This window comes from Propithecus coquereli, unplaced genomic scaffold (genome assembly GCF_000956105.1).
Source record: "Propithecus coquereli isolate 6110/MARCELLA unplaced genomic scaffold, Pcoq_1.0 Scaffold223, whole genome shotgun sequence".
Lineage (NCBI taxonomy): Eukaryota > Metazoa > Chordata > Mammalia > Primates > Indriidae > Propithecus > Propithecus coquereli.
Window position 1 is genome coordinate 5,124,101 of NW_012147523.1, and position 17,974 is coordinate 5,142,074.

General features: G+C 42.2%; 1 protein-coding gene across 1 annotated transcript in view; it reads left to right on the forward strand.

Annotated features, from left to right (window-relative positions):
* Nucleotides 1-17,974, forward strand: part of DNAH3 (dynein, axonemal, heavy chain 3) — a 135,781-nt gene that overhangs the window by 47,786 nt on the left and 70,021 nt on the right. The window contains exons 25-35 of the mRNA XM_012644945.1: nt 1,937-2,138; nt 3,687-3,779; nt 5,322-5,432; nt 7,378-7,492; nt 9,826-10,024; nt 11,293-11,401; nt 11,632-11,745; nt 12,503-12,679; nt 13,922-14,013; nt 15,843-16,062; nt 16,656-16,790. Coding sequence (XP_012500399.1) covers nt 1,937-2,138; nt 3,687-3,779; nt 5,322-5,432; nt 7,378-7,492; nt 9,826-10,024; nt 11,293-11,401; nt 11,632-11,745; nt 12,503-12,679; nt 13,922-14,013; nt 15,843-16,062; nt 16,656-16,790 — 1,567 coding nt within the window. The remainder of the gene's footprint in view (nt 1-1,936; nt 2,139-3,686; nt 3,780-5,321; nt 5,433-7,377; nt 7,493-9,825; nt 10,025-11,292; nt 11,402-11,631; nt 11,746-12,502; nt 12,680-13,921; nt 14,014-15,842; nt 16,063-16,655; nt 16,791-17,974) is intronic.

Here is a 17,974-nt window from a genome sequence, read left to right on the forward strand (position 1 = left end):
GGGACTGGGAAGGTCAGTGGGCCAGGAGCCATGCGATCTGGGTTCTAATCTCCGTCACAGAAGCATGACTCTCACACCAAGCTCCTATTTAACTTCCCAGTGAGGCACATTCAACTTATTTCTGCTGATCCCTGTCTTTTCTTTTTCAAGACTGTAATTATAAAATATTGCAGATTTAAAATGAAGAGCAGACATCTATATCCCCAACACCTGTTTTAATACACTTATGGCCTATTCCTACTTTAGATTTTTATAAAATAAAATTAGGCACTAAGCAAACACTTTGACAATGTTGATAGTCACATAATTTAAATTGATTCTGTCATGAAAATACAGAGCACTAAATAATGCTTTTAATTTAAAATTATACAGACATATTATTAGTACTCTTATGGCCATCGAGCTTTATTCATTATCATATATGATAGAGACAGAGGCAATGTAAATCCATAGAGATCACCCATTTGAATTTCCCTTGGGAGTGAGAGAAATCATTAATGACATCCTCATTAGATATTGGTTAGTCAGTCAGCCAACAAATTGAGCTCTTCCTATCTGCTCAACACTGCAGATACAGTGTATTATTAATAGTTTCCTTTGCTGCATAACAAACCACCCCAAATCTTAGACGTGTAAAACAACAACCATGTGTTTAGCTCTCAGTTCTGTGAGTTGGCAGATGGAGCTGGGCTGAGCTGAGTGGTTCTTCTGGCTCACTCATATGACTGCAGTCAGCTGGCAGTCGATGGCCTCAATCACTTTTCTGTTGGTTGACTTCCTGTTGTCTGGGGCAACAGGTAGTTGGGCCACATGCCTTTCATCCTCTAGAAGGCTACCTTGGGTTTATTCACACAGCAGTGGTCACAGGGTTCCCAAAAGCAGCAAGAGTGGAAGCATCAAGACCTCTCGAAGTCTAGGCTTGGAACTTGCACAAACTCCTGTTCACTACATTCTATTGGCCAAAGCAAGACACAGAGCCAGCTCAGGTTCAAGAGATGTGAAAATAGATTCCACCACTTGATGAGAGGAGATATAAATATTGTGGCCATTTTTGTAATCTGCCATAGTCAGTGAAGACCGTAATGACATGGTCCCTCCCTTATGTCAATAGGACTTCTGGCCTGACGGTCACAGTTCATATTTGTACATTGAACATTTTCTGAAGGTTTGTTTTTGCTGCTTTTGGGGCCTGAGCAAGAGATGAAGTTGTCTTATTATCTCTAATGTAAAAGATGGTAGAGGCCTCTGCATGTAAACAGGCCCATTATTGCCATTCACTTTCTCATATTACGCCTGTGACATTTTCTGGTATGCCTGGAGAGGAGGAAAGACAAGGAAGTCTTCTCTCTCTCTTTCTACCAAATGGTTCTCAAGATTGACTGCACATTAGAATCACCTGGAATTTTTAAAAATACAAATTTTCCCAGACCTATCCCCAGATCAATTATATTAGAATCTCTTGGCAGTGGAACCTTGGCATTGGAAACTTTTATAAACTCCCCAGGTGATTATAAAGTGCAGCCAAAGTTGAGAGCCACTGCTCTATCCAGGCTCTTTTTAACTGGTAGCACCTCTCCCCCAACCATATTAAACTCACATATACCAGCTTTAATTCTTTCTGTTGTTCTCAGAGTCAAAACCATCTCCAAGCCAGGTGCAGTATCACATGCCTGTAGTTCCAGCTACTTGGGAGGCTGAAGCAGGAGGATCACTTGACCTCAAGAGTTTGAGTCCAGCCTGGGCAACATAGTGAGACCCCATCTCTTTAAAAAAAAAATCTCCATCTTCTATTCCTCAGATGAAAAATGGTGAAGGACAGTGGGCCTCAGAGAAGACCCTGGGACATAGCTGGTATTCACCTGGGTGTGAACTACCTGTTGGGGAGAAAAGCTCTCAAAAGAGGTTCCAGTTACCATCTTCCTTTGCTTTGAAATAGGTTCTTCTTCCTATCAAATGATGAGCTGCTGGAGATCTTGTCTGAGACAAAGGACCCCCTCCGAGTGCAGCCACACTTGAAGAAGTGCTTTGAAGGAATTGCCAAGCTGGAGTTTACAGACAGTCTGGAAATTGTGGGCATGATCAGCTCAGAAAAAGAAACCATTCCATTCATACAGAAAATCTACCCAGCTAATGCCAAAGTAACTCCCCTTACCCAACTCTGGTTCTTTCCTCCCTAACAGAGTAAACCAGAGAGAGGCAGAAAGCATACTGGTTAAGCATTAGGACTCTAGTTCCAGACTTCCTGGATATGGAGAAACATTTGGGTTCCTCAACTTAACAATTGGTAGTTGGGGAAGTTAATCTTTCTGAGTCTCAGTTTACCCATCTCTAGGCTTGGGATTATACTGCAATCCACATGACATACTGAGTTGGTGGAAGGATTTTAAACAAACTTGATGTGGAGGCAGTAGCAAGAATCAGATCTAAACAACTGATGCTGTTTAGATCTCAATGTGCAGAGTCCAGTTAAAAGTGATTCAGTCAGACAGCTTCCCAAGGCACTTGTTTTTGTTTTGTTTTCCTTTTCTTTTTTTATTTTCTTCATTTTTTAATTTCTGAATATTATTGGGGTACAAACGTTTACGTTATGTATATTGCCTTTGCCCCATCTGAGTCAGAGCTACAAGCATGCCCATGCCCCAGACAGTGCGCACCCATTAGGTATGAATATACCCATCCCCTCCTCTCGCCTCCCACCTGCCCAGTGAATGTTACTTCCATATGTGCACATAAGTGTTGATCAATTAGTACCAATTTGGTGGTGAGTACATGTGGTGCTTGTTTTTCTATTCTTGTGATACTTCACTTAGTAGAATGGGCTCTAGCTCCATCCAGGATAGTACAAGAGGTGTTAGTTCACCATTGTTTTTTGTAGCTGAGTAGTATTCCTGTGGCACTTTTTTTTAAAGGTCAATAAAACATCATGGAATCAATGAAAGATGATGCTACTTAACTCAGGTTTTCATACATATGTCCTTATATAATGAGTAAAATGTAAATTACTAAGCATGACACATTTCAAGTAGAAATAGACAAGGACTCTTGGCCTCCTTTTATTGACTGTTTTTGCCATCCATGGGTATAAATTGCAACAACCAGGAGTCACATTACCAACTCAGACACCAGCTAGTTTACAAGCACCTGAAATCAAACAGCTACAGTTACCTGAAATTCTAAAACTGAATAATTTGCTGCATATTTGAATTACCTGTGGAGCGTTAATCAAAATCCAAATGGCCAGACTGCATCCGTACCAATTAAACCAGAAAGTCTGGGGGTGGGAGTCAAGCATCTGTATTTTTTAAAGATCTCCATAGCAGAGTTTGGGAAGCACTGGAATAATGCATGAATCAAACTGTTCATCTACAAGGAGTAATTTGTTTTATTAACCAAACGGTGAATGTTTCACTTGCCTCCCGAGAAGTTGTCTGTTTCAGAAAATGACATGAAAGAAATGTATGTTATTATAAAAATTCCCTATTACCCGTTTGGAAGGCATATACATCTGAGAATACAGGAAATAAATGTAAAGCAAAGGGTTAAAGAATATTGGCTTGAAGAGGTGTCAAGCCAAGGAGCCTTTGGCCTCCCTCCAGCCCTGTCCAGAGAGAAAGCTGGTTCTGCCCACAGTTCTTCTCTCTGGACTTGAACTGACGCTACAGCTTCTGTCTGTTCTTGCCCCACAGGGCATGGTAGAGAAGTGGCTCCAGCAGGTGGAGCAGATGATGCTTGCCAGTCTGCGGGAAGTCATTGGACTTGGGATTGAAGCATATGTCAAGGTAAACATAAATTGAGGTACACATGCCAGGGTGCTGCTACAGTACAAGGAACTTTGGGAAGAACGTTAAATGAATTGGTTCAATTGGCCTCTGCCTTCTACCAAAACCCACCTCTCTGTGCCTGTCTTGCCTTTACCTGTAAATCCTGGGGCAATGAACATATTTTTGGTGAAACATTTGCGGTTAGAAGCAAGCGATCCAAGAGAAGAGAGTTAGCCTCAATTCTCCTTTCTGTCAAATGAAATTGATGGTGTAAGGTCAATTTAGAGCCCCTTCCAGCTGAGCATTCATTTATGTTGCAGATCCCCCGAATGGCCTAACTCATTAAACTCCCAAAGTTTTAGGGGAACAAGTATGGCATAAGGCCAGAGAGAAAATAACCTGTCCCGGTAACTCTTCATCCAGCCTCTTGCAAGATCACGTTGGCTAATGCTAAATTTTGTCCCCTCTGCTTCATGTGCCCTTTGTTATTTTCAGGCTCCTGTTCCCATTCCCAGACCTTTTCCATAGAACAAAACAATATTCAGTTAACACCTTCACACTAAATATTGGGGACTGACCCCGCTGTCCCTTGCCAAAATATTTGCATCATAAAATGAAAGGCCAATCCCTTTTCCTATGACATGTTCTAAATCAAACATTAAAGAAAAATAGCTACCAGAATGAAATTATGTCATGCAATTGAATCTATATCAAGAGTCAACAAACTTTCCTGTAATGGGCCAAATAGTAAACACATTTAGCTCTGTGGGCCACGCTCCCATCACAGCTTTTTTTTTTTAAATAAATTGTATCGTGTATGTTTAAAATATACAACATAGTTTTAAGATACATATGTATAGTAGAATGGTTACTGTAGCTTTGCCCTTGTAGCGCAAAAGCAGCATAGACAATACGTAAATGGGAATGGCTGTGTTTTGATACAATTTTTTACAAAAATAACTATGTATTTATTTACATAGTTTTCCTCTCCTGACCTATAGTTTTAGAAAAAAAAGGAGGGGAATGTTGGCTTAGGAAATTGTGGCCCAACACTGCAATAATATGTAGCCATTTAAAAGAGTAGTTGTGCCGGGCACAGCGGCTCACACCTGTAATCCTAGCTCTTTGGGAGGCCAAGGCAGGAGGATCCCTTGAGCCCGGAGTCTGAGGTTGCAGTGAGCTATGATCGCACCACTGCACTCTAGCCTGGGTGACAGAGCAAGACCCTGTCTCTAAAAAAATAAAATAAAAAATAAAAAAATTAAAGAGTAGTTAGGAGTACTCTCTAAACATCACCTTGAATAACTGTAAAAAACTGCTGAATGAGCAATGAAAAAAATGCAAGGAGTTGATGAGATTGTTGGTGGTTTTTTTTCTTTTTCATAAAATTCAGGGAGGAATAAATCAGCAATTCCAGAGCTGCCAAGCCTTGTAGCATCTGAGGATGGAGGAGGATTTTGGTTTTGTTGTGGGGGTGAGATGGTGGGGCATGTTTTATAAAGTCAATTTAAACCACACACAGTGAACCGATACTATAATAAACCCACTGCACTTTCCCAGATCCCTCGTAATCACTGGGTCTTGCAGTGGCCTGGCCAAGTGGTCATCTGTGTCTCCTCCATCTTTTGGACCCAGGAGGTATCTGAAGCCCTGGTGGAAAATACCCTACAGGTAAGTGATCCTGCCATGAAGCTTGTAGAGGAGATAAGAGCATCAATTAGGATTTGAATGATGTAAAATTAGAGTAGCCATGTTTAAAAAAAAATAGTTTGGGCCCACAGCATCACAGAAGTCAGGGTTCTCAAAAGGACAGTGGGATGAAGAATTTGAAATTGGGGCTGACTTGGAGTTCTATAGTGCAAGACCTCCCATAGTCCATCCTAGACAGAGATTCTGGGCTGCAGGATTCTAAGTCTTACCATGCTTGGTTTCCATGAGTCAACTTGGCAGAATTTCCACCAACAGAGACCCCTTGTCTTCTTCATAGGCCAAGGGGCCACCATTTCCCCCCTCTCCTCCACTACTGCCCCTGCTCACCACCCCCAGTCCCAAATGAATCTGCCCCCAGCCCTTCCTTCAGCTTTCTCTTGTGACCAAGCATGCTCAAATGCCTGGTTATCCTCAGATCCAAACCTTGTATTTCCAGTCAGTTGACACCAGTGCTTAAGAGTGCAGGACCTGGGTGGACTTGAGTTCAAATGCTGACACATCCCACTAGTTAGCATGTGTCCAGGAGCAACTTAACCTAAGTCTCAGTCTCCTTGTCTATAAAATGCAAGGAACTGTTGCATCACATCATCGTATCGCAGGAGGGTTAAATAAGATTGTGGTACATTATTCAGTACTTAGATGTGGGGCTGTAAACCCTACAGGAAAGAGGCTATGTCTGTTTTGCTCACTGTTCTATCTCCAGGGGTGATCACAGTGCTGAGCACATGGTAGGTGCTCAATAAATGTTTGTTGAATGAATGAATGATGACTTCGTTCCCAACCTTTCTACCGTGGCATAATTTCCCATGATTATCTCATCAGACCTTCTGTTATTCCCCCATAGAAGATTGGCTGTGGACCTAAATATATTTTAATTTACTGTATTTTGCTTTATGTATTAAAATTAGAACATTAATATTTGGCCAAATTTCAAATTTATACAGAGTCCATGTTGATAATTCCTAATAGATATATTGCACTGTACACTTGCAGACTGCATTCATGTACATCATTTCAAACTGTAGAAACTCTAAAAACTTCTGACTTTTGTGACTATATCTATGCATCCCAGTTTTCTACCCACAGATAGGGAGAATGTTTCCCATCACACACCCAAGCCCTGGAGTGCATGTGTGTCAAATGATGTGCCTCAGAATCCCAAAGGAAGCAGGTGTTGGCACAGGATGATCATCCATCCATCCATCCACTTGTCATTCACGTAGCAAACACTGGTTTCGCATCTGCCCTGTGCTGGGGCTGCTACTAGGCAAAAGGAATTAGAGGTGAATGAGACAGACATAGTCCCCGTCCTCATGGATTTGTAGTCTAGTGGGAGACATAAAAACGCTTTTCTGGTCCAGGATCCAATCCAAAATTACATGTTGCATTTTGTTTTCATATCCTTTGTCTCCTTTAATCTCACAGTTTCAGATTTTTTTCATTAATTCTGGTTTACAGTATAATTTATATGTAGTAAAATTCACCCTTTGTAGCATATGGTTTTGAATTTTGACAAATGCGCGCATTCATGTAAGCACCATCACAATGAAAATCTAGAAAAGGTCCACACCACCCAAAAAAAAAAAAAATTCCTCATGCCCTTTGTAGTCAACCCCTCTTGCTACTCCAAGCCTCTGCTACCTACCAATCTGTTTTCTGCTCCTACAGTTTTGCCTTTTCCACAATAACATAAAATTAAAATCTTGCAGTATGTAACCTTCCAAACCTGGCCTCTTTCAGTTAGCATATTGCATTTGGAATTCACCCAGGGGAAAGATAGGCTGGAGGGATGACCCTCTGGAGTCTGGCCTGGGCCATCCGGGGGTCGATGGTGCCATTCCCTGAGATGGGGATTGCCAGAGGAGAATCCAGCTTCGTCACTTGTCCCCTCCTCTGCCCCTGCCAGGATTTCCTGAAAAAGAGCAACAATCAGATTGCACAGATTGTCCAGCTGGTGCGAGGGAAGCTGAGCAGCGGAGCCCGACTCACTCTGGGGGCCCTCACGGTCATCGACGTCCACGGTAAGCAAGGAGACTTCTCCTGGCGTCACTGGCTATCCAGGAATAGCAGCCAGGCTTGCTTGTCTCCGTTCTCCTGAATGGAGTGATTCAGAGTTTCCTTCCCCATTAGGAAGAGGCGTTCCCAACTGAGATTACAGGAGGTGGCGAGAGGAGAGAAGCCAATGCCAAAGGGCTCTGTGCATCTCCGTCTTGTTTCCCTTCCCATCCTCAACCTTACTTCCAGGAACCCTCCAAGCAGGGCTCTTACTGAAATGATGATGGCCAAAGTCATTTCTGAGCTTCAACAACTTGGAGTCATTTCCTTGGCTAATGAGAGCTAATATTTTTTAATACTCTCTGGGTGCCAAGCTTTGTGCTAAGTGATTGACATGCATTATCTCATTTTCATAGACATTTCACAGATTAAGAACCTGAGGCTTAAAGGGGTAAATAACTTGCAGGGAGGCACACAGTTAGTAAGCTGCAGAAGCTCCTATGTCTGTCTGCTTCCAAGCCCAAGGGACTGGAAGTGGGCAGTGATGCAGGGAGGAGTGGTGAGAGATGATTCCTTCCAGCTCTTTCTTTAAAAAAAAAAAAAAAGAAGAAGAAGAAGAGAAGGAGGAGGAGGAGGAGGAGGAAGAATTGGGGACTTTATGTAAAACAAACCACCCCCACATCCTCACTCCATCATCACCAAGGAAACTAGGGCTGGACCAGGCTGGTTGCTGGGGAACAGAGTCTCTTGCTCACATACCCTGCTTCCTACTGGCATTTCATGGCATCTTATTCCTCTCAAGGTTGATGCTCATTTCAATCTGATTTCATTTAGGTAGAAGAGTATAAAATAAGGAGAGAAAAAGGAAAATGTGCTCTTCAAATGGCCACATACCCAGCTTGTAGGAATAATGGGTGCAGGTGTGTGGTTACTGCTCAAGGTACCCCAGAGTGGATTCACAAACACAAGCATGCATGCACACACGTGCACACGCACACACATACACACACACACACACACACACACAGCACAGCAAAGGCATCCCCAACTGAATCCCTCGAAATTCACTTTCTTCTTGGATCTCTCATACAGACTCCCCTTACACCTCCTGCCACCCTGTGTGTTCCCCCAAGAACCTGAAGGGGTATTGAATTTCTTGGGAAGGAGGAAAGAGCTGTTGGTATAATCTTCTTCAAGGGCTCTTCTCTACAGGGTTTTGGGTTTTACTGTAATAAAGAAGGCTTATCTCACAGAGAGGCAGTGGAAGCATCCCTGTGCAAAGTTGTTTCTGGAATCCTAATTTTAAGCCTGCTATACCAGCTCTGAGGTCTCAATAGCTCTCCATCTGTGAGTTACCAAAAAATAATTAATGATTCTCATAAACCTATATCCACTCTTCAACCTCGAGGTTCCTGTCACAGTGAGAAAATTAAATTAGACTTACAATCCCATGAGAGAAAAGGGTAAAACTAGAAATGTATCTCCCAGCTGGGTTTTCAGGCCCACAGAGGGAAAGAATGTGCTCCCCTGCTAACTAAATCAGACTACACTGACTGCATTCTCTGAAGCTATACTAGAGGCCTGGAACAGGGCCAAAAGGGTCATATTGGGCATATAACAGTATTTGGGGGCCACTGTATATTGCAAAGTCCTCTGGGTCAGTCCCCCAAGAGTTTGGGAATGATAGCAGTTGCTAATACTTACCTAATGTTTTCATATGACAGACACATTTCTCTCTATCTCTGTCTCTAAAGTACATAAATGTAGATATGTATATATTCACTTAATTCTCATAATAACATAGAACCTATAATGTAGGTACTATGTTATCCCCACTTTACGGATTATGCAACTGAGGGACAGAGATAGAGAAATTTGCCTGGAGTAACATAGTTGGTTCGTTGTGGCACCTGAATTTGAACCCGGATAGTCTGATTTCAGAGTATGCACATTTAACATGTCTGCTCTACTGTCTGAGAGGAGATAATGCAGCAGATTCTCTGCCTGGCTCCTTGGTAGATAGTAAATACCAGCTTCTGACAGATATTGCTGCCTGCAGGTTAGGGGTGGACAAGGAGAGTAGTGGAACCGAAAATTGTTTGAAGAGTGAAGGGCCTTAATAACATCCTCTTCAGGGGGTAGGTGTGGTGGCTCACACCTGTAATCCTAGCACTTTAGGAGGCCAAGGTGGTAGGATCGCTTGAGGGCAGAAGCTCAAGACCAGCCTGGACAATGTGGTGAGACCCTGGCTCTACAATTTTTTTTGTCTTTAAATCCTCTTCTAACTGAGAAGTCTGTGGAGATGGGAGAGTTCTGATGGTTCTGCATGTGTGTGTTTCTGGTGTCTGTGTCCCAACAGCCCGTGATGTGGTGGCCAAGTTATTTGAGGACGGAGTTTCTAATCTGAATGATTTCCAGTGGATCTCGCAGCTGCGCTACTACTGGGAGGCAAAGAACGTGCACGTGCAGATGATAACTACGGAAGCCTTGTATGGCTATGAGTACCTGGGAAACTCCCCCCGGCTGGTGATTACACCCCTCACTGACCGCTGCTACAGGTAAACTCTTGGAGCTCCCAGACCTGAGGAGTGAATAGAGAACTCCAGAGGAAAAAAAGACTCCAGGGAGGAAGGTCCAGGGCATCTTGGGTTTGTTACCTTTATTCTCTACGTTTCAGATTCTCAAATTTAAAAATTTTGCCCTTAGTCACCATGGCTCCAAAGATGGTCATGGAAACTAGGCTTTCAGACTAGAAATGAGGACCCAGTAGGAGTCCTAGTGCAAATGAATACATTTGAACCAACAAGCAGAATATTGGTGCCCATCTGTGAACATGACACGGGACTTCAGTAGAAGCTCTCCAATGGCAGGAATTAAGATGGTGCCTGGAGACCCCGTGGCCAAGAGGTCAGACAAGGGGCCGAGTCAAGGCCTTGTATGGGTCTCTAAGCTCTGCCAACCAGTTTCATGAACAGATATGTCATTCTGTGCTCAGCAAAGTGCTTTGCCACTTTCCATGGAACTCATAACGTTAGAAATATGGATTTTGTGAACATGTCAATTTTGTGATGTTTAGATTTTCTTTGCTTTTGTATATTTCCTAACCGTGGATTTTTTTTATACTGTAAAAATAACACTTGAGAGTATTTTCTTCTTTCAAAATCCTCAATCACTTGTTTTCTATGTTCTGTGTATTTTCCTCTTCATTCATTCATTTATTCCACTCATTAGTCAACAACCATTTCTTGAACTTTCCCATGCACCATGCATGACCTCAACAAACCCTAAGTCTTATCGGAGGTGGGGAGATATACTCAGACAATTCCAAGACAGCATGTTCACTAAAATCATAGAGACTCATACCACAAGGTGTGGGACCACAGTTACCACATCATTCATTTTTAACATTTGTCTTGCACCTATTACATGCCAGGCACTGTATTAGCTTGCTGAAGATATGAAATAGAATTGAAAGCAGTCCCTGAACTCAAGAGTTGATAATCTAGTGAGAGAAATACATTTATTTTCACTATTCCATTAGCACTAGTGATCTTTGGGATGTGGAGTTTATGAGTATTTTTCACTTTTATTTGATTCATGTATGTATGTAGTGTGCGTCTATTTATTCGCTCATTTATTCAAACAAATGCTTGTGGGTGCTGCCCATGTGCCAAGCACTCTGAGGTTACAATGATGATTTATTGGTCATATAATCAGGGTAAAATTTTAAACTATTTGTATGAATTAAAATAAACAAAAAGCCAGTTTGTTTTTTTTTTCTGTGTCTTAGAACTCAGGCACTGAGGTCCTGTTTTCTTCCCCTTAGGACACTGATGGGAGCTTTGAAGCTGAACCTTGGAGGAGCTCCAGAGGGTCCAGCTGGGACAGGCAAGACAGAAACCACCAAAGATCTGGCCAAAGCTTTGGCTAAGCAGGTAGGTAGATGGGAAATGCCATTTGTCCCCACCTTCTCTTCCTGGCCTCCTCTGGACCCCTGTCCAGGGAAGCGAGCATGAAATCTAAGATGGTTTAGTGTAACAGGCAGTGTGGGCCCCAACTCCTCCAGTAGAACAAGAGAGGAGTCCTGCCCCTGTGTAATGGTGCAGCGTAAGTCAGATGTGATGGATTCTATCCTGAATGGTGCCCACATCCTCCCTCTTTCTAGTGTGTGGTCTTCAACTGCTCAGATGGTTTGGATTACAAAGCCATGGGGAAGTTCTTCAAGGGGCTGGCCCAGGCAGGAGCATGGGCCTGCTTTGACGAGTTCAACAGAATCGAGGTAACTCTGTTTCTAGACTACAGCACATAAGGGTTGCACATGGAGGGACCTTTTTTCTGGGCTCTCAGCTCCTTAATGACAGGACTGTATGTCTCTTCTATGGCCCCTTGTACACAGTAGATATTCAATAAACTAAACAAAAGCAGCCCAAGGAGACAGAATCCATATTCTATACTCATATCCCTACCTTCCCATAATACTAATTCATTCACTCACCTGCTCCAAAATTGATTGAACAGCTACTATACATCAGGTACTCTGCATATGTTCATGGTACAAAGATGAACAAGAAATGGTCTTGCTGTCTAGACTGTTACAATCTAGTAAAGGGAAATAAAAATTAAATGAAACAGAATATGATAAAAAGTCTATGGTAGTCGTACAAAAGAGACATCACAAAAGAGTGGGTGATTAATTCTATTTGGGTAGGGAATGGAGACCAGAAATATAAACATGCAATTTGAGCCAATAAACACTGAATACCTACTGTGTGTCAAGCCATATGCTAGGTGTTGAAACAAAGATAAAATACTGTGGAAACTACACACCACACACGTGCGCACATACACCCCAATTTTCTTTTTCCTTACTGAAATCCCAAATCGTGCTCCTAATTTTGAACATGAAGGCCTCATATTCTCAGTTCCCAGGTGATTGGGTTCTTTTTTTGGCTGAGTGAGGGGACAGAGGGGGACTCTGGCAGACGGGGTGGCTGTCAGAAGCAGGTGTGTATATCAACCAGGAATTCTCACCCCAGGTAGAAGTGCTGTCTGTGGTGGCTCAGCAGATTCTTAGCATCCAACAAGCCATTATTCGGAAGCTAAAGACGTTCATCTTTGAAGGCACTGAGCTGTCTCTGAACCCAACCTGTGCCATCTTCATCACCATGAACCCTGGATATGCTGGCAGGGCTGAGCTGCCAGATAACCTCAAGGTAAATGCCAGCATGTATAAATGCATGTATAAATGCTTTATAGAATAGAAACATCTGGAGGTAACCACTGGGGGTTGGGGGGAGGAGGAGAGGGGATCTCATAGAAAAACACAACAATAGGGTCAGATAGCATTTTTCAGCTGCGAGAAGTAATAGTGGCATGTCAATGATAGTGAGATGGTACTTGGCCCCGGAACACAACCACCTCCCCAGTGGAGTCTCCTGGGAGAGGGGGATACATACACAGTAACCAGTGGCAAATAGAAAGCAATGAACGTTCAAACAAGGGTCACTATTTAAATTGTCTACAGGGGCCAGACAGGTAATATAAACTGGAGAAGCAAGCTAGGATTGGTAGGGACTCTGACAAATGCCCCATCTAGAGGCAGCAGCCACCTCTTAGCTCCAGACCACTGTTACTGCTGAGCAGGAATTGTCACATCTTCTTGTTTTTTCAGGAGAAACCAGAAATTTGGATTTTTACATGAAATCTCCTGATTTTTAGATCCTGGCTCAGTACAAAAAAAAAAAAAAAGTCACTGTAGGCCAAACAAAATAAATCTACTTAAAAGAGAGCATCAAATTTCAAACAGAGAACTCTGATAAACACAGGCTGGATCACATGGAGCTCCGCCTTTATTACTAAGCTGGCTAAGGCTAAGCACTCTTGTAAGCACTTTAGCTACAATGTATCATTCGTTCTGTGATAGCTCTTGGAAGAGGGTAAAGCTGTTAGTCTATTTTGAGATGAAAAAACTAAGGTCTACAGGGGTTATATAACTTGCCCACAGCTAGTAGGTAGCAGAACAAGAACTCAAATCAAGATCTGTCTGACTTCAGGATTCTTCTGATACGTAATTGCCCTGCATTTCTAAATGACTGTTGATGTCTGTATTGAACATCGGGAAGCTCCAAGAGTTGAATGATACTGTGAGATGTCCTCATTTGGTATAAGAGAATGAGATGTTGTTGGGATACCAGCACCATGGACCTTCCACACAACCGCTGAGGGACCCTATGTGACCCACATGTACCTGGACAGGGCCAGTGGGAGTGCTGGTTGAGCAGTGGATCTGTCCATCAAAGGTGGTGCCTTGGAATTAACTTGTCCTCCAGCCCTCCTTTCGTGATCGTCACTGGAGGGGCCTGGATGGTCATGCTACTTCCCTTTGCCTCTGTGTATGTGGCTGGCCCCAGTGTGCACTGTACTGTTCAGGTTCTGATCGGTCGTTTCTTTTCCAGGCCTTGTTCCGGACGGTGGCCATGATGGTGCCAGATTACGCCCTCATTGGAGAAATCTCCCTCTACTCTATGGGGTTTCTGGACTCCAGAAGGTATGTTACATTGGCTTTCCAGTGGGTTCCAAAGGCCTTTAAAGAGCGGCTTTTTGTGTGGTGACATCAAAGTGGTTTTCCCATTGGAAGAGAAGAGAGAAACTTGAGAAACTTCCTTCCACTCACTGGCTGATCTGAGAGCACAGAGCCCTGGCCTCGATCTTGATCCCACTTCTGATTAGGACATGGTCCAGGTTCCCAGGACAGGGTCTCCTCTCTCTTTACATACACCTGGACCCCTATTAAAGAAAGTAGCTACTCATACCTTCCCCACCATTTGGTCCAACACATCCATGCCCACATTACTAAGTGGCTTAAAGCAATACTATAAAACATGAAATTATTCCAAAATGGAAGAGGAAAATATAATATGATTTATAATTAAATTGTTTTCAATATTGCATTTATTGACTTCAATCAATTGGATTATTTCTCTTTCAAGTAGTACCCAGTTTTCTAAAACACACACACACACACACACACACACACACACATATATATACAGAGATCAGTGTCTTTGTGTGCAGCAAGAGTTATGAATAATAATTGTAAAATGGCTTTTATGATCTATTCCAAATTTTACATTTGTCTTTTACATTGTCTTGGCCACAATCAATTGGCTTTTTGTTACAACAGATGTCTCCACAAAGCCCTCAGTGTCTTTGTGGCCTGGGTGTCCTTGTTTGTAATCTAAGAGACTGCAGAAATTCTCAATAGAATGTATCACCCTTCCTAGGCCAAGAGGCAGCCTCAGTCATTTGAGGTTTAATTTATTTTTTCTATAGTAGACCTGGATTGCATTGGTTTGCCCAGTCAATTCATTTAGTTATTCAATTAGCAAACCTTCATTGAGCCACCTACCTTACACCCAGCTCTGTGCTAGGTGCTGATGCACAACACAGACAAAGTCTTTGTTTTGAAAGTAAATCAGTTTTGTAATGAGGATCTCCATAAGGGGAATGTGCGTAAGTTATATTAGTTAGGGTAACCCCGACCCCCAAATCCCAATGGCTTCACATAAAAAAAGTTTAATTTTCACTCACTGAAAACCCAAAATAGGTGTTTGTGATCAGGGGCAGTTCTCCCCCCAGGGATGGTTTAGGGGGATGCAGGTTGCTTATAATCTCATGGCTACAACACATGGATGGCACACAGGATCTCATGGAGGAGGTGTTTGTGGGCCAGCGCTGGAAGTGGTACACGTCACTGTCATTCCCATTCCGCTGGCTAGAACTCAATACGTGGCCTCCCCTTCCTGCGTGACAGGCTGGGAAATGTGGTGCAGCTGTGTGCCAGGACGAATAAGAAGTGGCAGTGCACATAAGTACACATGTGTTCTGTGCTGCGTATATTAAATTTTGAATTGTTTCTTAAATTAAAAAAAAGACATCAAAAAAATTGTAATGTTACAGAAGTGAAAAAAATAAGTTTCCCCTTAGTAACTCTGAGTCCCGCTCTCTAGGGACTAATATTGTTTAATAGTTTGATGTATTCTTCCCTAACTTGTATGCACGGATATGTGTGTGTACATCCATTCATGTATACATGTAAAAGTATATAACATATATTAATAATTCCATATACAGTACATGTTATACATATGTGTGTGCTTGCTTTTTTTCATCCTAAAGTTGAAAGAGACTTATTAATATAATGCTTCTGCAGCTCATTATGGTAACTATTAAAAGACCTTCAAATGATAGGCCTTCTCCATCAAGTCAATGGGCAAGCCTGGTTTCTGAAGGGGCAGGTGACAGGATGCCGGGAATGTCTGCTGAGCAGGACATGGTCCTCGCTGGGGATCTGCAGACATGTCTTTGCCTTCCCAGCCTCGCCCAGAAGATTGTTGCGACCTACCGCCTGTGCTCGGAACAGCTCTCTTCCCAGCATCACTATGACTACGGCATGCGTGCGGTGAAGTCAGTGCTCACTGCTGCAGGCAACCTGAAGCTCAAGTATCCGGAGGAGAATGAAAGTGTCTTACTGCTCCGGGCCTTGCTTGATGTCAACCTGGCCAAGTTCTTAGCTCAAGATGTCCCCCTGTTTCAGGTAGGCAGAGGCTTGGGACCTTGGCCAGGGACCAAAGCTCAACTTTTGAAGGTGAAATGTTGTCTTTGGCACCGTCTCCTGACACCCTGTCTTCTCCAACCAGCATCTCTGCTGCCTGATACGCTCTCCCCAAATGTTAAATAATAATGGTGACAGAAAATACCTCTGTCTACTTCCTTATTTTTCATAAAAATGATTTCGCTGATAGGATAATATTTGTTGTTGGGTTTGGATAGATGTTTTTATCTAATGTAGTCAGTTTCATTTTGTAATAAATTTAATGTCTATCTTCCTTGCCAGGCTGTGAGCCCCATAAAGACAGAAATAGTGACTACCTTTTTCACTTCTAGTACAGTAACTGGAGGATAGTAAAGACTCATTAAATAGTTGCTGACTTTAAAAGTATTTGGGAGAGAAATTATGTTTTCCAGATAGTGTTGACATTTATAATTTTGGATGAATTTTGGTGCAATAAAATAGATTTGTAATTTTTCAGAGATGTCTGCTGTCTATAGATCTCATTTTAGGAAAATGTTGAGATCACGTATCTGATATGTTATACCTTCCACTTTCTCTTAAATTGTTGTTAATAGGGAATTATATCAGATTTATTTCCTGGAGTTATTCTTCCAAAGCCAGACTATGAAGTTTTTCTGGAAGTGCTGAATGAGAACATCAAAAAGATGAAACTCCAGCCAGTTCCTTGGTTTATTGGGAAAATTATCCAGGTTGGTTCCTGTACCCATATATTATTAAATGTGCTTGTTTTACACGCAATGTCTGATACTGCATCATTACCAACCCCACCATCCCCACAGTCATCGTCAGCATCACTGATATCGTTTCCCAAAGTCACACTCTTGGTTAGAAGCAAAGGTCAAGGCAGGACCCAGGTCTCCAGATTCTGGGACCAGAGACTACCTTGTGGTAAAAAGAATGATTTTCCCCCCTATTATATCACCTAATGAGCTAGTTTTTGACACAATTAATTTAACCCAACATTGAATTTCTCTTTGGGATTTTACAGAGGGACCATTCTTTAACTAGGCGTGAACTTTTATGTCCAATATTTTATTATGAAAAATTTTAAACATGAAGACAAATTGAAAGACTTCTACAGAGAACACCCACACACTCACCAGCCAGATTTTACAATTAACATTTTACAAAATTTGCTTTTTCACTTATCTACCCGTCCATCCATCTTACTTTTTGACGTGTTTCAAAGTAATTTGCAGACCTACGGGTGAATTTTTACATAGCTTTGTAACAATTTTCAAAAACAAGGTACTATTTTTTGAAACAAGGTACCTGGAGCCACTTGCCCTTCTACATACTGTTGTCTCAAGGGTCCATTCCAGGGTGTGGGAGGGGGAGGAGAGAGGCTGTTGAGTCACTGACGTCTTCCTCCCTCTCATTTCTGAGCAGTCGACTCCATTCTTTATTCTATCTGCAATGTCTCTCAAGCCAGCTTGAATGTCAGCCCCACTTGAGGGTTGAGGATTTTGTTGTTTTGTTCTGCAACACCTGGAACAGTAGATGCTTAACAAACATTTGCTGAATGACATTTGTCCTTTCACCAGCCCCTTTGTCACTACCTTCATTTAGATCCTCCCTTATTGCTCACCTCCAAGGTGAGAAATAATAAGAAATTAATGCTCACAATAAAAAAGTTTAATGTGTTCCCTTTCTCTGAGTGACTCACAGTCTAAACAGAGAGATTTTAAAAAAAAAAACATAAAATTTCACATAAATATAAATGACCAAAGCATTTGCGTTTCAACTATCGCGGCCTACTTGTCACAGAGAGAGAGGGACAATAAAAAATTCAAGAAATGAACTTCCACATAGCTGTTGACTCTCAAGGGCAGGGGATAAAATTACACGGAAGGTCATTTATATTTTACAGCAT